We start from the raw sequence: 27,403 nt of genomic DNA, 5'->3' as shown, positions 1-27,403 counted from the left end.
AGTATTGGCAAACTTGTTAGCAAACAGTTGCTTAAGACGGTGTAGTCCTCATTCGTCCAGGAGTGTTCTATCGTGAGAAAGGTTTCAGTCGTAGTCATCTGGACACTGTTTTCAGAATCAAGACGTTTGCTCCCATCCGGAAGTCATTCTCAATTGTGACTTCCGGATGGGAGCCAAACGTCTTGATTCTGAAAACAGTGTCCAGATGACTACGACTAAACCTTTTCACGATACAAAGTTGCTTGTTTACAAATCTAGCACAGTGTCACAATTTCAGATTTTCATTTGATACATTGTAGTTCGGCTATAATCGCTATAATGTAGCTTTTCCTTTGTTGATGACAGCATTAGCTGCCATCTCTACTGCCTCCCATGGTGTTTCTGCTCCCTCAGCTGCATCATGTCCAATACCACCACCTATTACTGCTCCTGCTGCGCTGCAGTCACACCTGCCACAACTCCAGCAGCGAATGCTACTTCTGCTCCTCCTGCTGCTGCAGCAGCGCATGTTTCTCCTAGTGCTGGAATTCTTTTGTGCGAGTGTCATTAACGTTTTAACGTTCTGCAGAGCTTTGATAACTAATCCAACCATTTCTGCCACACCAAAAAAGCTCCTAACAATGCTCCTGTTGCAGTACCTGCCAGTTGGATCAGAAACCTCTCAGACACTCTGGTTTTAGCCTGTTTCCTGATCTCTTCCACTGGCATGTTGTCTGATGTCTGTCTTATGTGCTCTTCTCTCTCTGTATTTCTTTCTCCACTGCTTGTAACATCTTATTGACATAGTAGCCTCCATTGTTTTCCATCACCATCTTGTCTATTGTGTTGAGTAGGTCCTCCACCTGGAACTGGTTGCTCCTGTAGTTGTTCTGCACTTTGTTCTTCCAGTATTTATTATCAATGACGTGGCACCGGCCTCCGCACTTCTTCACCAGGTCACTCAGATTCTTATTCTGACTGACAAACTCCTCAATTTTCATTCCTTTCGGGAGCTGGTCACCATGAGTGAAGACAATTACAGCATATTTTAGAGCATCTTCAGAGAAATACTGGCAGATTTTAGTGATGACAGCCTGCTCCTGCTCTGTGAATTTCTCCACTTTAAGCACAATGAGAAAAGCATGAGGCCCAGGGGCGCACTCTGTGATACAGCTCACTATCTCAGGCTTCATGTCCTCCTCAGATCTATCTGCATCAAAGAAACCAGGAGTGTCGATCAAAGTGATGCTTCTTCCATTGACAGATTTGGTTTCTGCTTGACATTTTCGTGTTCCAGACATGGGAGAATGGTTTATGGTAAACAATTTCTCTCCCAATATGGTGTTAGCTAGGTTGCTTTTCCCAGATCCAGTTTTTCCCAGCAGGACGATCCTCTTTGGAGTTGACACTAGAAGAGAAGAATGACTCTGTTAAGTACATTTTCTTTTTCTTGTTTGCTTTCTTTAGCTGTTAGCTTTCAAGAGCAGTTTTATCGTTTTTTTGGGAAACAGATAAAGGCTCAGATAAAGAAGCACTCCTGAATGACAGCATTAGCGTGCTCACATCTAGGGGAAATATCAGTGGCTAATTTGGTTGAAAATAAAAGAAACAATCAACTGAGATATTAAAAAAGTTCTATATCATATTCATCTATAACATGGTGAATTAGTCATTACAGCAGTCACATTTTATAACACTGACAGAATAAATCACCTGAATTGTTCCAGAAAAGAAATTGTTATTCATGCAAGCAACAAATACTTTTTTGATGCTGGGTGACAATTTACACTTTACTGCAGTATAGCCAAATCAAATACATCTGAGAGTAAATAAGTAACAAATGCACTTAAAAACATGAAAAATAGCTGCCACAGGACTTATTTCCAATTATTTGCCGTCATATAATATCTATACCCACCTTGGTCTGGTTGGTGAAGATCTTTTGTGAATCTTTTCAGTTGGAAAGCTTCCTGGACAGATGTGAACACCTGCAGAGACAAGTAAGCATATGGTTTAATACCAATTCCAGCATATAGTCATCTAGTTAAGAAAGAAAAATGTAAGCTGATGTTTATAAATACAACTGATTATACTGGTTAATTACTTCAGCAATAATTGACCATAAATAGATTTGGAGTTTATAAAATAGTGTTATTTTTGAATGCCGGTACCAAGACACACTAAATGAATCACACTCATTATCATCAGCCAAGATATTTGGACACGTCTGTGCACAATGCATTTTCCATTACCTCACTAGACTCTTCGTCACTGGGGTGGATGACGATGCGGACCAGCAATGGTGTTCTGCTGTCTCGGTTCAGGTCAAACTTATGAACTTCCTCCAGTAGAACCCTGGCTACCACGCTGTCAGGAAAATGCAGGGCAATCCCAGCCCCGAGCACAGGGAGAGCAACAGATCCAAACCCTCTATTCTCACAGGAAGTTAGGATTGTGTTGATGCCCAGTCTCAGAACCTGGAAAAGGTCAGAATACAATGATTTTTAAGGCTAGACATAGGAAATACTATAATATGGTGTAAAGGAGACAAGAAGGTAAGACACAAGTGAAACAAGCACTCCTCCACTATCTCACCTGGACTGCAATTCCATCCTGGTCATCATCCCAGGGAACGAGGTTGACGAAGAACACTGCATTAGATGGAAGTCCAGGCAAGCCCTCCACCAGGACTGTGTCACCAGGCAGCGTTGCTTCTCCTGCTTCCTTTCTAAATCCTGCAGTCAGCTGGGATCCAACCATCTTGGACAAAGTGTTTCCAACACGGGTAGAGAGAGGATCATGGCCAACCATGGGCGATACCAGGGCATCCACCTAGGAGGAGAGCAGGAGCTGTGGTGGGGGCTGAACACTCCACAGTAAATCGTCTTGATTTCTTATTCCCTCCCATTATTCCTCAAGGTGTTTGCTTACTATAAATCAGCTGACTGGGTGCCCTTGTTAACAGAAACATCTGGTAATTTTAATACAGATTTCAGAAATGGGTAACCTAAAGTACAAGACATTAATAGTTATAAAGACTCAGAACACAGTTATCCTCCTTAAACCTGCATTGACTGTTTTTTGGCCACTTGGTGACAGCAGAAACAAGCTGTACCACACAACACTGACAGACTACCAAGTTGATATGGCAAACTTGTTAGCAAGTACTTGCTTATTTCCACATACAGCAGAGATGGAGCAACATTAGCATTCATTGGGAGTCTGGTCACTTGGTGAATGAAAGTCTCTCCTTTTAGCTCAGTTTTGCTATCAACAACTCCTGAGGGACATATTTGGCACTTTAGCTGATAAATTCTTCACTTTGTTCATTAGCTAGTTGCTAACTTTGTCTGTCTGCTGTTTGGTGCTGAGCAGGTAGCATACAGTGGGTTGTTCGAGGTTTTGGCTGAAAACTTGAATTGAAGCAATGCTGATGACAGCAGTGAGAGTAAACTAAAAGACAGAAAAGTTGCCAAAACAACAAGCTACAAGACACTGAATAGCTCCATAGAGCTAAAGGGCACTGCAGAGTCAGATGATTGCCATGCCAGTAACTGTAATTCTATTATGCTGCATTTCCACTGCTTCCATGGTTTTTGCATTTCAGTGGCTTTAGCCATGCAGTACTGTAAATGTATGCATTGCACCTTCCCCCTCATAACAGTGGGTTACCACACTGGCCTATAATATTGTGGTCATGCTTAATGCCAAACTCTAACACAATATTAACGCAGCCCATGTAGCAAAAGCAGCGTGTTCGCAGAGCAGCAGCAGCAGCTTCAGTGCTCCATCTGTGTCTACACAGGATTCAGACACACATTTATTTATTTAAAATAGAAGCGTATCTGTTCCCTCAGATGCACGCAAGGCTGGTGACTGAAAAATGCGGCTGAAACGCCTCCTGTGTAGACAAGCCGTAATGGGCTTCTTCAACTGAGCTTTGCTGCAACTTTGCAAGCATTTTTAAAAGAAATGTGATATTCAGCTTTCAGTAGTTTTGTGTAATGTTGGAGCTCCTGCTGAATGTCAAACTGTCATCATATCATCAAGGTAAGCAAAGCCATTTATAATGCCATGCCTGTCATATGGAAAAGCACTCGTGCAAGTATCCCAAGCGTCATTCTTCCGAGAGTTCAGAGTTGTTATTATGCTACAATATAATCACTGAGACAATATGAAAATCTCTAGTCTGAAAAGATTTGACACATTTTCTGTCTCATCACATTTTCTGTCCCATCTCAGAGAGGTTTCTCACCTGCTGGGTCTCGATGGTTCCCTGAATGATCTCTAGACTGACACCATCTCCAGGAGCTCCAGCAGTGGCTCCTTTTTCTGTGTCATCTTGGGCAACATCCAACTGGAATCCCAAATCACTTGGTGCACCGTTTCGGTTTGTGTCACTTGGAGAAGTCTGTCACATGCTTCCTGCATGGCCCTCACCACCTCTCCTCTGTTATCAATCAGGATTATTCTGCTCAGACTTCGCCCTCCCTGACTGCCAAACTCTTTAACAGCAGTTACAATAGCCTCAGAGCACACAGTGACAGGAACACCAAACATGCCTGAACTGATACAGGGCATGGCTATAGACTGGAACTCCATGATTTCTGCTAAATTCAGAGCAGAATGGACAGTTTTTTTGAGTAAGTTCCTTTCTCTGCCACCTGCTTCTCCACCAACAGCATGCAGCAGTTTCTTGCAGTTTAAGCTCCCCCCTGTGGTCACTACCACTTCACCTTTAGGGACTTTCCCAATATACTTTACTAAGTCACTGCTTTCACTCTGTACTTCAGGACCGCCTGCTTTACTCAGGGCAGCAGCAACACCTCCACAGTGGTCCAGATCTTCATTGGCAGCGTTCACCAGGGCATCAGCATCCTGTTTGGTGATGTCACCCTGACACACCAGCACCTGGAGCCCGTCACGAAGGCTGTAGCTAGCCACTGTTGTGTTTACTTCACGTAAACTTAAAGATGCCAAATTCTGTGCAACCCTGCTTTGCACGCTAGACTGGTCCAAAATAAACTGTATGACAACTTCACTCAGCTCTTCAACCTCTTTCGTGTGGCCCAGTAAGCACACTGCGCTGTCTGAGCCAAACACGACCTGAGCCCTATGTTGCCCTTGGTTCATCTCATTTGTCTTGGACTTCAGCTTTTCCCGAAGCTCAGATGGCACAGCAGAGCAGTTAGGCACATCAATCTTGACTTCCTTGAATTTTTCTTGCAGTTTTTCTCTGTGTCATCCAGTTTATCAGCAGAGAGAGTGAAGAAACGTAGCTCTGTGTCTCGTAACTCTACTTCCACTTTGTTACCAACCCCTAAAAAGTCACTTAGCACCCCCGGACCTCCGTATGCCTTCCTTAGAAAGGCCAAAAAATGTGGGCTCCTATCAGAAACTGTCCTTTCTAACACCAAATTCTCCTTATCAGAGATCCAATCTCCAGCCCTAAGAATCTCCTCCACAGTGCCTTCCAAAACTAACTGACCTGCATCTCCCTGCGTGACCTTCACTCCTGGAAAATCTCGTCGCAAACTGTGCTCAATCTCTTTCCAGAGGAGGCGGAGCTTGGCCTTGCCCAGTTGACGAATGCTGGTTTGCTTCTCACTTAAACCTGACCTGTCCTCTACATCCATCAACCTGGCGTTCACCTGAGAATGTTTCCCAACCACAACAGCCACCCCAAGCTCGTTGTACACTTTCACCTCATCTGTGGTCTGATCAGAGCTGCAGGACTGAAGCAAAGCTGTAACTTTGGGAAGGAACACCTCATAGTGGCACAGGTAGCCATCAAATATTTTGCCTACCTTGACTTTCCAATTTCTAGCTTCATCTACAGCACCAGGTTGAGCTAAACTCCTGACTAAAACCCTCCCCTCCTCTGGGTAAAGCTGGGCAGAGCAGGCCACAGAGGCAAGTTCTTTCTCTAGTTCTTTCCCAGCCTTGGGACATTCCTTTAGGTAACGAAGGAGGTAAGTATCAAGTTGTAGTTCATATTTTTCACAACTTGGTGGAGGAGTTGAGGCAGGAATGGCCTGTGGGCGCTGTGTTAAAAAAAGAGATATCCAAATAATGACAACAACAGTTTACTTGCCTCAGTTTTTTCGCAAAATGCAAAGAAACAGTTGAATTGTCAGAAGAAAGCCCTTCCTATCATATAATGATCATATATATTAATGTAGAGTGTTTATGATGCAGTATCCAGCATCAATGAAATGAGGAAATGTAAATGTATATTTTAAATACACTACCTTGACTGAATGACAGACATTTTGTGCTAACCTGAGCTGCAGTGGAGGTGGTGATGGGAGAGGGGGTGCGAGGTTCCAGGCTGCCTCGGACAGTGATCACCAGACCATCCACAACATGCTCAGATCTCTGAAGGACTGCCTGCTGATCTAAGACAGAAACAGTGACATTAGTTATTGTGAATTTCAAATAATTAGATGAGACTCTCTTTCTTTCTTTTTCTTTCACTTGTTGTTAGAAAATAAGGAAGGGCAGATGATAAAACCTAATGTAGGGCAACATTAGGTTTTTTTAATCCTCTGTCTTTCCTTATTTTTTACTTCTCATTCTCCTCCCTCTATTTATGCCAGTGGGCTAAACTGAACAATATTGCTGTTTGTGCCCAGAGTGTAAACCTCTCTCTCATACAGTGTGCACCAGTACGCTTCCTCAAGCATTGCACTACTGTATACTTTTACTTAAGTATTTCAATTTGATTCTACTTTACATTTTTACTTCACTACATTTCAGAGGAAATATTGTACTTTTCACTCCACTACATTTATCTGACAGCTGAAGTTACTAGTTACTTTACAGATTAAGCTTTTACAAACAAAACATATTATTAATTTATAAAACATGATACTGTGCTATAAATTAAACTACCCAAGAGTAGATAAAGTAGCTAAATGGTGCTGCATCTCTACAAACTGTAACATTGAATGCAGCTTAGTGTTAAAGCATCAGTCATTATATATATATATGGATAGCTCAATTGCTAAGACTTTCACACGGGGGACCCAGGAAGCAGAGCAGTTCGGCTGGAAACTGAACAGTACTGGAAAAGTATATGGGAGAGGAAGACATCACACAACAGCGATGCACAGTGGCTGGTGGCTCTGAGAGAGGAATCCAGAATCTAGTCACCATCACAGCGCCAGACATCCAAGAAAGAGTCTCAGGTATGAAAAACTGGACACCCCTGACAGGATCCACACCTACTGGCTAAAGAAGCTCACTGCACTCCACGAGCGCCTAGCAGCACAAATGAACCAGCTACAATCCTGATCCTGAAGGATCCCGCAAAGGGTACAGTCCCATCCAACTATCGGCCAATAACCGTCTCTCCACAACATGGAAGCTCATGTCAGGCATCATCGCGGCTAAGATAAGTGGACACATGGATCAATACATGAGCAAAGCACAGAAGGGCATTGGCAAAGGAACCAGAGGAGCCAAACACCAACTCCTGGCTGACAGAACAGTCACCCAAGACTGCAGAACCTGATACACCAACCTGTGCACTGCCTGGATTGATTACAAGAAAGCATATGACGCACACATGGATCACTGAATGCTTGGAGATGTACAACATCAACAGGACTCTAAGAGGCTTCATTGCAAACTCTAGGCTGTGGAAAACCACCCTTGAGGCCAATGGCAAGCCACTTGAACAAGTATCCATCAAATGTGGCATATACCAAGGAGATGCTCTGTCCCCACTGCTGTTCTGCATAGGTGTGAACCCCCTCAGCCAAATAATCAGCAAGACTGGCTATGGATACCGACTCAGGAATGGGGCCACCATCAGTCACCTCCTCTACATGGATGACATCAAGCTATACGCTAAGAGCGAGCGGGACATCGACTCACTGATCCACACCACCAGGATCTACAGCTCTGACATTGGGATGTCATTCGGGCTTGAGAAGTGCAGTCGAATTATGACAAAGAAAGGGAAGATAGTCCACACAGAAGGGGTCTCACTCCCAGAAGGAACAATAGCAGACATTGAGGATGGTTACAAGTACCTTGGAATACCACAGGCAAATGGCAACCTCGAAGAGGCAACAAGGAAGACGGCAACGGCCAAATACCTCCAACGAGTAAGGCAAGTCCTAAGAAGTCAGCTCAATGGCAAGAACAAGGCCCAGGTAATAAACAGCTACGCCCTGCCAGTGATCAGATACCCTGCGGGAATAATAAGGTGGCCAAGGGAAGAGATACAGACCACAGACATTAAGACGCGAAAGCTCCTCACCATGCATGGAGGGTTCCATCCCAAATCCAGCACCCTGAGACTGTACGCTAGCCGTAAGGAAGGCGGTCGTGGACTAGTGAGTGTGAGAGCCACTATCCAGGATGAAACATCCAAGATACACAAGTACATCAAAGATAAGGCCCCAACAGATGACGTGCTCAGTGAATGTCTCAGGCAATGGGGAACAGAGGAAGAGGTGCTGTAGGAGGGACCATCATGGGAGGACAAACCCCTGCATGGGATGTACCACCGGAACATAACTGAAGTTGCTGATATCAAGAAATCCTACCAATGGCCAGAGCGGGCCGGACTGAAGGACAGCACAGAGGCACTCATCATGGCTGCACAGGAGCAGGCCCTGAGCACCAGAGCAATAGAGGCCCAGATCTACCACACCAGACAAGACCCAAGGTGTAGGCTGTGCAAAGAGGCCCCTGAGACAATCCAGCACATAACTGCAGGGTGTAAGATGCTGGCAGGAAAAGCATACATGGAGCGCCATAACCAAGTGGCTGGCATAGTGTACAGGAACATCTGCACTGAGTATGGACTGGAAACCCCGAGGTCAAAGTGGGAAACACCTCCAAAGGTGGTAGAGAATGACCGAGCCAAGATCCTGTGGGACTTCCAGATTCAGACTGACAGAATGGTAATGGCGAACCAACCTGACATTGTGGTGGTGGACAAACAGCAGAGGAAAGCCGTTGTGGTTGACGTGGCAATACCAAGTGATGGCAACATCAGGAAAAAGGAACATGAGAAACTAGAGAAATACCAAGGGCTCAGAGAAGAGCTGGAGAAGGCCTGGAAGGTGAAGGCAACAGTGGTGCCCGTGGTCATCGGAGCACTCGGGGCAGTGACCCCCAAACTGGAGGAGTGGCTACAGCAGATCCGTGGAAGAACACCAGACATCTCGGTCCAGAAGAGTGCAGTACTAGGAAAAGCAAAGATACTGCGCAGAACCCTCAAGCTCCCAGGCCTCTGGTAGAGAACCCGAGCTCGAAGAATGAGACCACCCGCGGAGGGTGAAGGACAAAGTTTTTATATATATATATTCACACACACTTTATATAAAAAGGACCATTCTGCCAAACGTGTACTTTTACTATAATACTGCATTTTGCTGTTACCTCGACAGTTAATAGCCTACCAGTTTGTTCTATAAACGAACAAAATAAAATAAATCAGTGTAGCATATTGTGGATGCCTACTTAATAGTTCAAACATGTGTAGGGCGGCCAACGTCTTTAACCAACATTATAAGGCAATTCGCAATATAAAATAATTAAAAACATGACTTGTTGAGTCTTATGACCTACTTTCCTCATATTTGAAAGCAAGGCTGTAGACGTTATCATCCACACGCGTCAGCGCTCCGCAGTCCCCTCCGCCTGATTTGTGGCGAACACGGAAATACTTTTCTATTTTCTCAATCTGCCCCGCGAGCAGCCTGTGACAATCGAAGAAAACGGGATATTGGTAAATATCACCCATCGTTTAGCTCTTGTAGAGAGACGAATGAAGCCAAATATCTGGTGTGAAGAGCGCAGTGTGTTTACAGTGTCGCCCATCTGATCCTGCTGGACTAACTGCGCCCCATGTGAGGAAGTCCAAAATGACCATGGTGACAGGGAGATGCCATGCAGCGTTTCATTACTGTAAACCCTAAAATAGATGAGAAAACATTATTATATTCTAGCTAATTGTTTGGCAGCAAGCATTAAACAAACACCGAAAGGATGATTACTGCAAGTAATAAAAGATGATACACACAATTTAAGAAAAAAAAACCCTAATCCTTGTGTTTTGTTGACAGACCCCACTGCTGTAGCCTATGTGTAAAAAAAAATAATAATAATAATAATAATAATAATAATAAAAGGGTAGTTGCAAAATGAACCAACTTTTTTTCTTTTATTTTGACCTTATGAAAACACAATATGTGGATAAGTATTGAAGTGGTAAATCTTCCCTTTGCCACAGACTGGACATACAAATCTGATGAAGATGACAAAATACGGAAATCACCATAAAGCATTGTTATTACACCAAATAAAGCAATAATACTTGTGTTACTGTATGGGCTGTGCATGAACAAATGTTTGCCAAGCAATTCACAGACATTGAAATGTACAGTATGTTATCCTGATGTTACTTGTGTTTGGGGTTTATTATACACCAGAGAGGTGCAACGGCCTGTTCAAAGTCCAATAAGAGAAATCCAAATACGTTGGGATTTTGGAGGGGTAGTGCTGTGTAAAAAGTACTGTCAGGATATAACAGTCCATTGTATTTGACCATGTTTTACAGCTGGGGTCTCTGAGACCCCAAACAGAAGTAATGCTTAATGTTCTGCAGTGCACGTCTGAAACGTGTCATCACTTCAAAAGCTAGAAAAAGTTATGAAGTATCAAGGTGATTAAACAAAGTTAAGCTTTATAAGGTATTAAAGAAGGATACCCCAGGTTAAGTTGTTTGAGCAGATAGATGCGTTGCATATATTTCTTAGAAATGTAACATAGACACAAGGTATATAGGTATATATATATATATATATATATATATATATATATATATATATATATATATATATATATAAGACCAGAGTCTTTGCAATAAAATTAGGTTCTCATAGTATTAAAAGTAAAAGTTAAAAGACTAAAATATAAAAGAAAACATGGGGTGCTGTAGGTACTATCAAGCATTGGAACTATATGAGAAAGCTCTAAAATTTAAACTTTTAAATGTCCTTGAACATTATTCCTTTCAAACTATCAGGCCCTGATGCCTTGTTTGGCTGCAGCAGCTCCTAATGGGGGACAAACTGGAAGCCTGCTGCATATAGTGTCACATTCAGAGCTATCATGTGTTATGCCAAACCTGCTATAAAAAACACTGATCTCATTGACTGAAGATGGGTTATTAATAGCATTATACTTATTTCTCTTCTACCTAACTTTTATATTCCAGTTTGCCTTTCCTTATTTCCTTAATTCTCTCCTTTTTTCAAGAACTATCACCCCTAAAATGCTGCTGTCTTGTGACAGTATGTACAACACTACATTCAACAAAACTTTACTGATGGTCAACAACCATTAACCTAAACAATACTAGCCTAATACTATTACTAATAATAATGACACAGCCGTGCAGAGAATTAAACATTATTTAACATGCGTGGTGTGACAAATATGGCAAATAACTAGATCTTTGTTTTCAAGATGTCCACCTCTTTTAGTCCCCAATAACCATCTGGGACAAACAAGAGACTTAGGTGATGAAAACAAGCTGGAACATTGTCCAAAAGTTTTGTGAAGTATTATTGAAAAATGTCTTCTCTTCTCAAAAGAATAATGTGTCAAAATGAGCAAATATTTCAGTCCATATGATCTTTCTTTTACATTGAAGTAAATGTATTCATTAAAAAAATGTCCTGGTGTGTCAAGACAAATCTTTATGGAACCACACCTGGCTGCTTGAGTTGTGACGAGTGCTATAGGTGTGTCCTTGCAGCTGGGCAGTAACCCTATTCAATGAGCCCACGTGTATTCATGTGTGATGAGGTTAGTCCCCATAGTTTCCTTACAGTGAGACCATTTTTGGAAACTTGACCTCACTGTATAAAATGACCTATTGTGACCTCTAGGATAATCACAGCCTCATGGAACTTTACAACCACAAACTAGAGAACTAAGGCACTCAAAGGATGTATGGCTTTCCTAGGTATATTGTACGGTGACCGACAAGGGCAAACGCACTTAACAAAACACATGCAAATAGACCCATTTATTTACATCACAGAGGGTTGCGTAAATAATAGAAACACCTCTCAGTATCACACAGTACAGCTCAACAGCACCACAAACTACTGCCTCCACACTGACCATACAGTTGAATCAACACCTGTTCATGAAGGTAGGACTTATTACAGGACTGTATTAGTTTTAGGTGTAAACAGGCAACTGAGGGTATCTCAGCACAGGGAGGGTGAGTAAACTGAGAAAGGAAGAGCAGATGTCACGCTCCTGTGTTGGCAAGCATGCACCCTGCTACGGTTTCAGACACTGTTCTTCACCATGCAGCATCAGAGCAACACAGTATATCTCCATTAGCTGCAGGAGTGCTGGGCTGTAGCTGACTGTGACCCCTGACAAAGACATTGGCTGTGTCCAAAACCATTCACTATCCATGTGCATACTCCACTATACAGTGTGTCTCCAGTTTGTACTGTCGTCGGAATGTCTAGTAGAAATTATTGTATCCTATTTAATAGAGTAATTATCTCACAATACAAAGTAGCATCAATAATAGTAAGGACTGACCAGAGTTGTGTCTGAAATTATTGTTTTGCCATCTGAGACACTATGTAGTTCCTTATAGACAACAGGGTGAATTATTTCAGGATTTCAGACACCAACAAACTGCTAAATACACTAAGATACAAAAGATGAACTTATTAAATTTGGTGTGCAAATAATACACGTAAGACTGTTTAGACTCATCTGCCTAGAAATGTTCTGCCAAGAGACAAATTACAATCAGAAACAATGGGCTGTGAGTAAGTATGTATGTATTTATTTCTTCTAAATAATCAAAATGACTCAAAACATACTCTTCTGCATATAAATACGCCAATGTGGTGGATAATGTAAATAAGTGGAAATAAACATGTATTAGATGTCCACTCTTCAAAACCAAACAGTCATAGTCTGGAAAAAGTAACATAGTGGACTAAATACACTAAAACAAACAGAACTGTGGCAAAGCTAATATGGTTTGAAGTAACGGACAACAAACTGTTTCCTGACAGGAAGTGTCACCATTTCTGAGCAGCCTTTTTAATGCAAAGAAGTATTCCAGTCGGCAATCCAAATGGAACAAATGAAAGCAATCGGCCATAATAACTAAGAGCCATAACTCTCAATAAAAGCCTTTAAAAAGAATATATATTTCTAACTGTTTTAAATTGAAAACCCCAATGCAAAACAAACCTTCAAAATCCAAACCATTGAACAAGACATGTTTTTAAACACCTCTCTACCCTTTTAACTTAACTGGTTTAATTGTTTAGCAATTAGGAAACTACTTAAGAGCTTTTGAAGGTTGTTACTAAGTTGCAGCAGTGCAATATTTTTGAAGTTATATTTCATATATAAATTGTGATCTAAATAGTAGCCAGTGTTTTTCGCAACATTTCTTGTTAGCGCTGACAAGCTACAGAGAACATTGGCACAAAAACTCTGCAACAAAAGAAAACACTGATAATGTTTGAAGTGAGTCAGCAGGACCTTAGAATTTGGGTGACGCAAGATTCAACGTTTGTTTTACCATTTTCACTCCTCTCATCTATCATATGGTATCCAGTTATACTGAAGGGCCAATTACAGCCTGATCAACAGTGGCACACATTAACCACCTCAACATACATTTTATTACCATAACTTGATCAGTTCTGCATAAGATCCACTAGTTGACATATCATCATCACCCTTCAGTCCAAGGCCAGGATAGAGAGGCTGGGTGAAGGTGGCGTGTGCTTTGTGGAGCAGAGTCATTGTGTCAGAGATGCTATAAAAGGACAGAGTACCTGCCTTATAATCCAGGAACACTCCGATCCTGGAGGATTGAAGGCCTGACACTGTTGTGCTTCCGTTGTTGTGTTGGAAAGAGTAACCATTTGGGGAGCACTCTAAACTCCACGACTTGTTATTCTTTCCATACTCTGAGTCATGTGACGATGATCTGCTGATGTCTTTGTATGACACTGCCACTGACCAAGTACAACCACTGCCACTGACCTCCCAGTAACGACGCTCTGACAAACCCTCTCTGCACAACACCTGCCTGACATTCATAAACCTGTCTGAGTGAGCAGAATAATATTTCTTATTGGCTTCACTCGTCACCCGCTGGTATCGATGTGAAAGGGACAAGCATCTGTGGACTGAGTTCTCTCCAGTGTTAGAGGACAGCAATCTGACAGAAAACAAAGCAGGAAAAATATATATATAATTAACATCAAACTTTTGCTATTCAGTTCATTATTAATGCACTGGCATATTGTGGAACTGCAGAGAATTAAATGTTTTACTCACAGCGTAAAAACTCTTTCCTGGTCATTGGCACAGGTGGCAGCACAACATCTATAGTAGACACTAACAAAAAAAAATCCTAAACACCACTGGACTTGAAGTCTGGATTTTTTTTTATTTTTATCATCAGGTACCTGTGGCAGAGATCCTGGGCCCTGTGTCCTGCAGGAGGCTCTCTATGTCACCTTTGGGCAATGCATTCAGCTGTGCTTTGTTGCCGAGTTTTGCATGTTTAAACTTCTACATTTACAGACGGTGAGTACTTTGGCTGTACAGTACTGAATCTTCAGTCATGTGGAACTGACATAACTTAAGAATTATACAAAGTGATAGAAATACTAAAAAATGAAAAACAGAAAAACAAAGATTTTTCTTTTTAAAATAACATTCTCTGTGGAAAAGGTTGAGCAAGTTCAGATTTTTTGTTGTTGATACAATTGGGTTTATGAGCACACCTTGCCAGATATCAAAACCTGGACAAGACTTCTTCTATAGTCAGTGGGGAATACAGACACAGGATCAAATACTGAATGTCCACATCTTGAAATCCTTCAGCGCCTGGACCAGCTCATCCAGCTCCTTTTCTCTCTCCTGGACTTTCTTATGACAATTAGATGTTTCTGAAAAAAAATAGTTGGTGCTACAGCAAATGACTCATTGTGAACAGTTTTATTAATAAAGTTATTTAGTTTTCTATTATTGCAAATCACATCTGATCTACTGAGTACAACTGGTAATAAAGATTGGACTAAAATTCTAAAGTAACAAACATGTCAATGTGTTTGACTGTAGACCTGTTTATTTTAACAGTCTACAGTTTCACGTTCACTAGTTCTGCTGTTTCTACCTGTTCTTCAGCCCTCTCTGCTGCAGCTGACACTGTACAGTGGCTTTTATGCTCATCTATAATGCACAGATAGCAGATACACTTCTTGTCTGTCTGGCAGTAGACCTCCATCAGCTTGTTGTGCTTCGTACACATCTTTTCCTGTAGGGGGATTGTAGCCGAGACCAGCTGGTGCTTCTTCAACACAGGAACACTGTAGTGAGGCTCGAGGTGAGCTGGACAGTAAGATGCCAAACACGTCAGGCAAGACGTCGTGGCTTTGTTTCGTTTCCCACAGCAGAAATCACAGGCGACATCTTCTGGGCCGGCACAGGTGCTTGACTTCTTCAGATTCTCAACAAGCTAAAGGGTGACAGGAAAGTACTGACGTCAGATGACCAATTAGTTTTGGGAGAAATTAGCTCTCTTCAGAAAGCACATACCATGGCCTGAGCATACTGGATTTTTGAGGCTGATACCAGTTTTAAAAAAAAACAAACATTTTGACAAATAAACATTTTGTTTCTTTAAAGAATTGTGACCAAGATATGTACTGAGAAGAACATTTTATAGTTATAAATAAACTAGTCAGTGCTCTCTGTTGGACAAACTGCAGTATGTAATGGCAATAGATTTTAAATTACCTCCCACAAATCTTATATTTGTGTTGTTATGATAAAAAATGAGTACACATTTTTAATCTGCATCAACATATAAATGTGAAAGTTTCTTCTCCCTGCACTGAGGGCAGCTGTACGTTCCCTTCTCCTCTCTCCGGTCCCAGCATCCCAAAACAAGGAGCTGACTCCCTGCTTGAACCAGATCCTATTATAACTGACATCACCTGTGTGCTCAGAGAAACTGAGTTAAAGGGGCAGACACCAATTTCACACATCAAGATCAGTTGACCAGTCCTGGTTTGTGCTAATTAGCCTGTAAACAATTGTATAATGTCCTCTGTGGCTCTGAAGGGATATTTCAAAGTCTGAGAAAATAACCCTGATGACATCACTATCATCAGGGTTATCTTGAATTAGGCTTAGGACTACAAATATTTTAAAGTAAGCCTGTGATACAAACTGGGGTCATGTAGTTTGAATCGGTATTTCAGTGTCATGCCGATTTTAACATTTCCACAATATTTATTTCGATTCAATTCAATGCAGCTTGATTCATCCCTGCAAGGGCAAAGGCTTTGAGATTCATGTATTTTATTTATTGTGAAGTTGTACAAAAGCAACAAAAAAAACAACAACTATGAACTAATGGTGGGTAATTCCCTCAAGCAAAGTCTGTAGCATTGCAAATCTAAGAAAGTGTGCATAAAAAGCTCAAAAAGTCCACGAAGGAGCCCACAAGTTCTGCACAATTATCAAGAAAATGTGTTAATGTCTTTCAAGTCTATGAAGTTGGACACTTTTTAGGCCAGTTATTAAGGGAACATCTAGGAAAATTCAGAAACTTGTAACAAAGGTTTAGGAAAATTCTGCTAAATATTTCAAGGCTTGTACATTTGATTAAAAACTTTATTTTATACACAATTTCATTAATATAGGATGAGTCAAACTTTCTCCTACACGCTGGACAAATGGCTAAAACCATTTAAACTCCTGAGCTAAATCAGTGAAAACACCAATGTTGATCCTTAAACTGTGAAAGCGAAGCTGGGGACCGCTAAATTAAATAATAACTTTGTGATTCAGGTACAGTGTATCCACAACAAAATGTTCTTTGTCATCAAATACCCAACAAACATCCAAGTTTTCAGATGCAGCTTTAACTGAGACACCCTATCCATACATATCAGCACTGTAACTTGACCTCTGACCTCCCTGTGTAACCAGAAAAGGTCTTACATTACAAAATCACCCATAACTACATCCATTGTATGATAAATCTCAATTCAAGGTCTCATAAATACTAGCATTGCTACTGCTCTTGATGCTTCTCCTCTTTACATTACCAATATATAAAGATTGCAGGAGCCCACTGTTCTTATATTAGAATGATTACTACATAATTTACAAGTATTTTACAAATGAGTATCCCTCCACCTTTTTCAGGTAACTGACCCAAACATTCTTCCCTTTAAAGCTGCACTAATCAATTTTTTTTTGTATTTACAATGGATCCACTATGCATTTTGTGAAAGTTGTCAAACCCACATAGAATTTTCACCTGTCCTACAGTTCCTTCCACTCTATGGAGCCTTTTTAACCTCTTTCAGCTCATTGTTTTGGTTTTTGGCCAGCAAACTCTTATCAACCTTGTTTCTACCCTCATCAGGCAGCTGTTGTTTTCTGCAAAAATCTCTGTAGTCCACTACTTGCTCAACACCAAACGGCAGACAGACAAAGTTAGCGACTAGCTGGTGAACACAGTGGAGCATTTAGCACCAACAGAGCAGATCTTTCCCTCCAGAGTTGGTGGAGACAAAAAGGAGAGTGAATATTTTCCAGGTTGCCAGAAACACAACTCTAAATAAATGCTAATGTTGCTCTGTGTCTGCTAGATGTGTAAATAGGTAACTATAACATAACAACTTTAAAGCTAGGGTAGGTAATGTATTTGTCTTTACATCCCAACAGCAATCAATAAATCAAATGTTCTGCGGGAAAAAAGAAATAATATCTGGTATCCGTGTGTCGCAGGCCTGTAATAAGCCCATCCAATCATTGCTAATGGATACTTTCAAAATCTAGCTGTCTCTTGCTAGTTTCTCCAACGTTACCTACCCTAGCTTTAAACGATGATAATATGTGAACGATGTTTTAAGTTTGTTCAGCTGCCCTCAAGCAGTCAATGCTAAGCAAAGCTTTAAACCTGCATTCATTGATTTTTATTTTTTGGCCACTTTTTGCCACAGGAGCAGCAGAAACAATCTGTGAACACAGTATTGGCAAACTTGTTAGCAAACAGTTGCTTAAGACGGTGTAGTCCCTCATTCGTCCAGGAGTGTTCTATCGTAGAAAAGGTTTCAGTCGTAGTCATCTAGTCATCTGGACACGGCTCCCATCAGAATCAAGATTGAGAATGACTCCCATGGAAGTCATTCTTGATTCTGTGACAGTGTCCAGATGACGACTGAAACCTTTTCTACGATACAAACAGTTGCTTGTTTACAAATCTAGCACAGTGTCACAATTTCAGATTGTCATTTGATACATATGTAGTTCGGCTATAATCGCTATAATGTAGCTTTTCCTTTGTTGATGACAGCATTAGCTGCCATCTCTACTGCCTCCCATGGTGTTTCTGCTCCCTCAGCTGCATCATGTCCAATACCACCACCTATTACTGCTCCTGCTGCCGCTGCAGTCACACCTGCCACGACTCCAACAGCGACTGCTACTTCTGCTCCTCCTGCTGCTGCAGCAGCGCATGTTTCTCCTAGTGCTGGAATTCTTTGTGCGAGTGTCATTAACGTTTTAACGTTCTGCAGAGCTTTGATAACTAATCCAACCATTTCTGCCACACCAAAAAAAGCTCCTAACAATGCTCCTGTTGCAGTACCTGCCAGTTGGATCAGAAACCTCTCAGACACTCTGGTTTTAGCCTGTTTCCTGATCTCTTCCACTGGCATGTTGTCTGATGTCTGTCTTATGTGCTCTTCCTCTCTCTGTATTTCTTTCTCCACTGCTTGTAACATCTTATTGACATAGTAGCCTCCATTGTTTTCCATCACCATCTTGTCTATTGTGTTGAGTAGGTCCTCCACCTGGAACTGGTTGCTCCTGTAGTTGTTCTGCACTTTGTTCTTCCAGTATTTATTATCAATGACGTGGCACCGGCCTCCGCACTTCTTCACCAGGTCACTCAGATTCTTATTCTGACTGACAAACTCCTCAATTTTCATTCCTTTCGGGAGCTGGTCACCATGAGTGAAGACAATTACAGCATATTTTAGAGCATCTTCAGAGAAATACTGGCAGATTTTAGTGATGACAGCCTGCTCCTGCTCTGTGAATTTCTCCACTTTAAGCACAATGAGAAAAGCATGAGGCCCAGGGGCGCACTCTGTGATACAGCTCACTATCTCAGGCTTCATGTCCTCCTCAGATCTATCTGCATCAAAGAAACCAGGAGTGTCGATCAAAGTGATGCTTCTTCCATTGACAGATTTGGTTTCTGCTTGACATTTTCGTGTTCCAGAGTTGGGAGAATGGTTTGTGGTAAACAATTTCTCTCCCAATATGGTGTTAGCTAGGTTGCTTTTCCCAGATCCAGTTTTTCCCAGCAGGACGATCCTCTTTGGAGTTGACACTAGAAGAGAAGAATGACTCTGTTAAGTACATTTTCTTTTTCTTGTTTGCTTTCTTTAGCTGTTAGATTTCAAGAGTAGTTTTGTCATTTTTTTGGGAAACAGATAAAGGCTCAGATAAAGAAGCACTCCTGAATGACAGCATTAGCGTGCTCATATCTAGGGGAAATATCAGTGGCTAATTTGGTTGAAAATAAAAGAAACAATAAACTGAGATATTAAAAAAGTTCTATATCATATTTATCTATAACATGGTGAATTAGTCATTACAGCAGTCACATTTTATAACACTGACAGAATAAATCACCTGAATTGTTCCAGAAAAGAAATTGTTATTCATGCAAGCAACAAATACTTTTTTGATGCTGGGTGACAATTTACACTTTACTGCAGTATAGCCAAATCAAATACATCTGAGAGTAAATAAGTAACAAATGCACTTAAAAACATGAAAAATGGCTGCCATAGGACTTATTTCCAATTATTTGCTGTCATATAATAACTATACCCACCTTGGTCTGGTTGGTGAACATCTTTTGTTAATCTTTTCAGTTGGAAAGCTTCCTGGACAGATGTGAACACCTGCAGAGACAAGTAAGCATATGGTTTAATACCAATTCCAGCATATAGTCATCTAGTTAAGAAAGAAAAAATGTTAGCTGATGTTTATAAATACAACTGATTATACTGGTTAATTACTTCAGCAATAATTGACCATAAATAGATTTGGAGTTTATAAAATAGTGTTATTTTTGAATGCCGGTACGAAGACACACTAAATGAATCACACTCATTATCATCAGCCAAGATATTTGGACACGTCTGTGCACAATGCATTTTCCATTACCTCACTAGACTCTTCGTCACTGGGGTGGATGACGATGCGGACCAGCAATGGTGTTCTGCTGTCTCGGTTCAGGTCAAACTTATGAACTTCCTCCAGTAGAACCCTGGCTACCACGCTGTCAGGAAAATGCAGGGCAATCCCAGCCCCGAGCACAGGAGAGCAACAGATCCAAACCCTCTATTCTCACAGGAAGTTAGGATTGTGTTGATGCCCAGTCTCAGAACCTGGAAAAGGTCAGAATACAATGATTTTTAAGGCTAGACATAGGAAATACTATAATATGGTGTAAAGGAGACAAGAAGGTAAGACACAAGTGAAACAAGCACTCCTCCACTATCTCACCTGGACTGCAATTCCATCCTGGTCATCATCCCAGGGAACGAGGTTGACGAAGAACACTGCATTAGATGGAAGTCCAGGCAAGCCCTCCACCAGGACTGTGTCACCAGGCAGCGTTGCTTCTCCTGCTTCCTTTCTAAATCCTGCAGTCAGCTGGGATCCAACCATCTTGGACAAAGTGTTTCCAACACAGGTAGAGAGAGGATCATGGCCAACCATGGGCGATACCAGAGCATCCACCTAGAAGGAGAGCAGGAGCTGTGGTGGGGGCTGAACACTCCACAGTTTAAATCAGCTGACACCCACAGGAAGAAATAAGTTTTACGTCTTCTTATAGACTTAATTTTCACATCCACGTCTTCCTAAATTGGGTGATTTTAATCTAGATTTCAGAAATGTGTAACCTGAAGTACCAGGCATAAAAAGTTATAAAGACTCAAAACACAGGTATCTTGCAATAACTGACCACTTGCACAGCAGAAACAATCTTTAAAACACAACACTGACAGACTATCAGGTTGATATGGTGAACTTGTTAGCATGCACTTGCTTATTTCCACATGCAGCAGACATGGAACAACATAAGCATTCATTGGGAGTCTTGGTGAATATAAGTCTGACATTCACTGTCCTTTTAGCTCAGTTTGGTGCTGAGCAGGTATGATACAGTGGGTTGTTCGAGGTTTTGGCTGAAAACTTGAATTGAAGCAATGCTGATGACAGCGGTGAGAATAAACTAAAAGACAGAAAAGTTGCCAAAACAACAAGCTACAAGACACTGAATAGCTCCATAGAGCTAAAGGGAACTGCAGAGTCAGGTGATTGCCATGCCAGTAACTGTAATTGTATTATGCTGCATTTCCACTGCTTCCATGGTTTTGCATTTCAGTGGCTTTAGCCATGCAGTACTGTAAATGTATGCATTGCACCTTCCCCCTCATAACAGTGGGTTACCACACTGGCCTATAATATTGTGGCCATGCTTAATGCCAAACTCTAACACAGTGTTAACGCAGCCCATGTAGCAAAAACACGCGTTAGCAGAGCAGAAGCAGCTTCAGTGCTCAATCCATGTCTACACAGGATGGATTCAGACACAGTATTGAGTGTAGGCAGTGCCACCGCTACGTACACACGCATCCAGTGCTGTGCGTAGGGCACCAAGTGCTGGAGGGGGCACCAAAACAGCCTACTGATCATCAATCATAATAATCATAATGATTAAATATTTAAATTTAAGATGACGCACAACTACAATAGGCACCATTAGGCAATACAAGATATAGCCTACGTAATAATTGCATGAAATAATCAAATGAATTGGTGCCCCCCTCCTCCATCTCCCTGTGGTTCGCGCCTGTCCTGAAGTTTTTTTTTCTTAAAAAGAAATATACATATACATTTTCTTAAAATCTCAGAGAGGTTTCTCACCTGCTGGGTCTCGATGGTTCCCTGAATGATCTCTAGACTGACACCATCTCCAGGAGCTCCAGCAGTGGCTCCTTTTTCTATGTCATCTTGGGCAACATCCATCTGGAATCCCAAATCACTTGGTGCACCGTTTCCGGATTGTGTCACTTGGAGAAGTCTGTCACATGCTTCCTGCATGGCCCTCACCACCTCTCCTCTGTTATCAATCAGGATTATTCTGCTCAGACTTCGCCCTCCCTGACTGCCAAACTCTTTAACAGCAGTTACAATAGCCTCAGAGCACACAGTGACAGGAACACCAAACACGCCTGAGCTGATACAGGGCATGGCTATAGACTGGAACTCCATGATTTCTGCTAAATTCAGAGCAGAATGGACAGTTTTTTTGAGTAAGATCCTTTCTCTACCGCCTGCTTCTCCACCAACAGGCCCAACAGCATGCAGCAGTTTCTTGCAGTTTAAGCTCCCCCCTGTGGTCACTACCACTTCACCTGTATGGACTTTCCCAATATACTTTACTAAGTCACTGCTTTCACTCTGTACTTCAGGACCGCCTGCTTTACTCAGGGCAGCAGCAACACCTCCACAGTGGTCCAGATCTTCATTGGCAGCGTTCACCAGGGCATCAGCATCCTGTTTGGTGATGTCACCCTGACACACCAGCACCTGGAGCCCGTCACGAAGGCTGTAGCTAGCCACTGTTGTGTTTACTTCACGTAAACTTAAAGATGCCAAATTCTGTGCAACCCTGCTTTGCACGCTAGACTGGTCCAAAATAAACTGTATGACAGCTTCACTCAGCTCTTCAACCTCTTTTTCGTGTGGCCCAGTAAGCACACTGCGCTGTCTGAGCCAAACACGACCTGAGCCCTATGTTGCCCTTGGTTCATCTCATTTGTCTTGGACTTCAGCTTTTCCCGAAGCTCAGATGGCACAGCAGAGCAGTTAGGCACATCCATCTTGACTTCCTTGAATTTTTCTTGCAGTTTTTTCTCTGTGTCATCCAGTTTATCAGCAGAGAGTGTGAAGAAACGTAGCTCTGTGTCTCGTAACTCTATTTCCACTTTGTTACCAACCCCTAAAAAGTCACTTAGCACCCCCGGACCTCCGTATGCCTTCCTTAGAAAGGCCAAAAAATGTGGGCTCCTATCAGAAACTGTCCTTTCTAACACCAAATTCTCCTTATCAGAGATCCAATCTCCAGCCTTAAGAATGTCCTCCACAGAGCCTTCCAAAACTAACTGACCTGCATCTCCCTGCGTGACCTTCACTCCTGGAAAATCTCGTCGCAAACTGTGCTCAATCTCTTTCCAGAGGAGGCGGAGCTTGGCCTTGCCCAGTCGACGAATGCTGGTTTGCGTCTCACTTAAACCTGACCTGTCCTCTACATCCATCAACCTGGCCTTCACCTGAGCACTTTCCCCAACCACAACAGCCACCCCAGGCTCGCTGTACACTTTCACCTCATCTGTGGTCTGATCAGAGCTGCAGGACTGAAGCAAAGCTTTAACTTTGTGAGGGAACACCTCATAGTGGCACAGGTAGCCATCAAAGATTTTGTCTACCTTGACTTTCCAATTTCTAGCTTCATCTACAGCACCAGGTTGAGCTAAACTCCTGACTAAAACCCTCTCCTCCTCTGGGTAAAGCTGGGCAGAGCAGGCCACAGAGGCGAGTTCTTTCTCTAGTTCTTTCCCAGCCTTGGGACATTCCTTTAGGTAACGAAGGAGGTAAGAATCAAGTTGTAGTTCATATTCTTCACCACTTGGTGGAGGAGTTGAGGCAGGAATGGCCTGTGCACGCTGTGTTAAAAAAAGAGATATCCAAATAATGACAACAACAGTTTACTTGCCTCAGTTCTTTTTCGCAAAAAGCAAAGAAACCTAACCTGAGCTGCAGTGGAGGTGGTGATGGGAGAGGGGGTGCGAGGTTCCAGGCTGCCTCGGACAGTGATCACCAGACCATCCACAACATGCTCAGATCTCTGAAGGACTGCCTGCTGATCTAAGACAGAAACAGTGACATTAGTTATTGTGAATTTCAAATAATTAGATGAGACTCGGGGGTGCACGGTGGCAGAGCGGCTAAAGCTCCTGCCTCCCAATAAGGAGATCGTGGGTTCGATTCCCGGACCAGACCAACATCACACGATCTCTCTGGGTGGAGTCTGCATGTCCTCCCCGTGTTACCGTGGGTTCTCTCCGGGTTCTCCGGCTTCCTCCCACCGTCCAAAGACATGCATGTGTAGGTTAATTGATAACTCTAAATTGCCCGTATTGAATGAATGTGAGAGTGAATGGTTGTCTGTCCTTGTCTGTGTCTGTGTTAGCCCTGCGACGAGTTGGCCACTGTCCAGGGTGTACCCTGCCTAAGGCCCAAAGTCACTGGGATAGGCTCCAGTCACCCGCGACCCCTAACGGGACCAAGCGGTAGAAGATGGATGGATGGATAGATGAGACTCTCTTTCTCTCTTTTCTCTGTCACTTGATGTTAGAAAATAAGGAAGAGCAGATGATAAAACCTAATGTAGGGCAACATTAGGATTTTTTATCCTCTGTCTTTCCTTATTTTTTACTTCTCATTCTCCTCCCTCTATTTATGCAACTGAACACTATTGCTGTTTGTGCCCAGAGTGTAAACCTCTCTCTCACACAGTGTGCACCATAATACAATACTTCAACATGAGTCACAATGTCATGTTTTATGGACAACAGCCAATGATGGAAAGTAACTAAGTACATTTACTCAAATACTGTACTTAAGTACAAATCTGAGGCACTTTTACTTCACTTGAGTGTTTCAATTTGATGCAGCTTTATACTTATATACTGTACTTTTCACTCAACTACATCTATCTGACAGCTGGAGTATAGTAACATAACTCTCTGAAAGGCACAATTCTGCCAAACAAGTGGGCCTACTTTTACTTTAATACTGTAAGTGTAGTTTGCTGTTCATACATTTGCACTTTTACTTAAGTGAAATCTTGAATGAGTTTTACTTGTAACAGAGTATTTCTACAGAGATATTGCTGCTTTAAGTAAAAGATATGAGAACTTCTTCCACTACTGACAGCAGCTGATTTTACTGTCTCAAGTTATGTACAGTCAATCAGCTTATGGATTATTATTGCTGTATTCCTTTGACATCTGGCAGCATTTAAGCTTCAGTTTGAAGCTGAAAGTTTAACATTAGTATTTTGCTGTTCAGGATCCAGTCTCAACATTCCCGGTGAATCCGGCAGGCCTACACCTCGACAGATAATAGCAGATAATATTATTTTGTTTTGTAGGCGAACAAAATGAAATAAATCAATGTATTATGCAGTTACTTATAGTTCAAACATAAGTAGGCCTACGTCTTAAAACAACATTATAAGGCAATTCGCAATATTAAATAATTAAAAACATGAGTTGTTGAGTTTTATGACCTACTTTCCTCATATTTGAAAGCAAGGCTGTAGACGTTATCATCCACACGCGTCAGCGCTCCGCAGTCCCCTCCGCCTGATTTGCGGCGAACACGGAAATACTTTTCTATTTTCTTAATCTGCTCCGCGAGCAGGCTGTGACACTCGAAGAAAACGGGATATTGGTAAATATCACCCATCGTTTAGCTCTTGTGGAGAGAGGAATGAAGCCAACTATCTGGTGTGAAGAGCGCAGTGTGTTTACAGCGTCGCCCATCTGATCCTGCTGGACGAACTGCGCCCCTAGTGGTGAAAAAGTCAAATATCACAATGGTGACTGTTCAACAGGGAGGTGCCATCCATGCAATATTACATAACTGTTCATCCTAAAATAGAAGAAACACATTATTGTATTCGAATTGTTTTGTGGCCAAGCAGCAAACATGAAAACAACACTGACACTCGCCTACTCCAAGCAATACAAAATAATGCACACAATTTAATTTAAATGTTGACTTACTATTTGTCCTTGTACTTTCTCATTGTTTGGGGTCCCAAACACCAATGCTGTATGTGCAAAAAATACGAATAGGCTATTTCCCCATTTATAACCAACGTTTTTCCTTTAAATATTTGCTTTTCTTTTATTTTAGCCTTATTAAAACAAGATATGTGGATGAGTATTGAAGTGCTAACCATTCACAAACTGGCAGACATACACATCAATAAGATGACAAAATACAGAAATCACCATAAAGCATTGTTATTACAACAAAAAATTCATGTTTTATGTGTTTTATGGACTCTGCATGAAGAAAAAAGTATTCCTTTTGTTTACCAAAAAGTCATTCACAGACAAAGAAATGTACACTATGTTGTCCTACATATGATGTTACTTGTGTATGGAGTCAGTTAGACCCCAGAGAGGCGTAAAAGCCTGTTATGCCTCGTATGAACAAACACCTAGTGTATACAAGTCCAATAACTCCAAGAAATCCAGATACTTGAGGATTTTGGAGGGGTAGTGCTGTGTAAAAAGTACTGTCAGCATATAACAATCCATTGTATTTAAACATGTTTTACAGCTGGGGTAATAATGTGTCAAAATGTTGATCTTTCTTTTACACTGAAGCAAATTTATTATTCAAATAATGTCCTTGTGCGTCAAGACAAATCTTCATGGAACCACACCTGGCTGCTTGAGTTGTGACTAGTGCTATGGGTGTGTCCTTGCAACCGGGCAGTAACTCAGATCTGAGTTGTTTATTCATTCAATAGGGAATAGGCTAAAGTGGGATTAGACTACATTGTGGAATACAGATACCTTCTAATGTGTGTTCAAACACAATCTTTAGGTAAATTAAAACCTGAAATATTTTCTATTTTGTTCACCCCATTTACATCACCGAGGGTTGCGTAAATAATAGAAACACCTCTCAGTATCACACAGTACAGCTCAACAGCACCACAAACTACTGCCTCCACACTGACCATACAGTTGAATCAACACCTGTTCATGAAGGTAGGACTTATTACAGGACTGTATTAGTTTTAGGTGTAAACAGGCAACTGAGGGTATCTCAGCACAGGGAGGGTGAGTAAACTGAGAATGGAAGAGCAGATGTCACGCTCCTGTGTTGGCAAGCATGCACCCTGCTACGTTTTCAGACACTGTTCTTCACCATGCAGCATCAGAGCAACACAGTATATCTCCATTAGCTGCAGGAGTGCTGGGCTGTAGCTGACTGTGACCCCCGACAAAGACACTGGTTGTGTCCAAAACCATTCACTATCCATGTGCATACTCCACTATACAGTGTGTCTCCAATTTGTGCTGTCGTCTGAATGTCTAGTAAGAATTATTAAATCCTATTTAATAGACTCACATCAACTCAAAATACAAAGTAGCATCAATAATAGTAAGGACTGACCAGAGTGGTGTCTGAAATT

At 41.8% G+C, this 27,403-nt stretch overlaps 2 protein-coding genes across 2 annotated transcripts in view; both read right to left on the bottom strand.

Moving 5' to 3' along the window:
• Positions 1–10,049, bottom strand: part of LOC122870690 — a 42,583-nt gene extending 32,534 nt beyond the window's left edge. The window contains 10 exon segments of the mRNA XM_044185053.1: positions 590–743; positions 746–1,387; positions 1,898–1,967; positions 2,232–2,456; positions 2,575–2,811; positions 4,235–4,374; positions 4,377–5,210; positions 5,213–6,023; positions 6,262–6,377; positions 9,568–10,049. Coding sequence (XP_044040988.1) covers positions 590–743; positions 746–1,387; positions 1,898–1,967; positions 2,232–2,456; positions 2,575–2,811; positions 4,235–4,374; positions 4,377–5,210; positions 5,213–6,023; positions 6,262–6,377; positions 9,568–9,742 — 3,404 coding nt within the window. The 5' untranslated portion in view covers positions 9,743–10,049.
• Positions 10,050–14,435: 4,386 nt separating this feature from the next.
• LOC122870586 lies at positions 14,436–25,759 on the bottom strand. Its single transcript, XM_044184895.1, is given in 10 exon segments — positions 14,436–15,529; positions 18,680–19,429; positions 19,940–20,009; positions 20,275–20,432; positions 20,435–20,498; positions 20,617–20,853; positions 22,045–22,860; positions 22,863–23,846; positions 23,933–24,048; positions 25,479–25,759. Coding segments are annotated over 10 exon segments (3,378 nt in total). The 5' UTR covers positions 25,654–25,759; the 3' UTR covers positions 14,436–15,521.
• Positions 25,760–27,403: the final 1,644 nt, after the last annotated feature.

Source organism: Siniperca chuatsi, linkage group LG22 (genome assembly GCF_020085105.1).
Source record: "Siniperca chuatsi isolate FFG_IHB_CAS linkage group LG22, ASM2008510v1, whole genome shotgun sequence".
Lineage (NCBI taxonomy): Eukaryota > Metazoa > Chordata > Actinopteri > Centrarchiformes > Sinipercidae > Siniperca > Siniperca chuatsi.
Note: the sequence above shows the minus strand (reverse complement) of the source record. Positions and strands in the feature narration are given on the sequence as shown.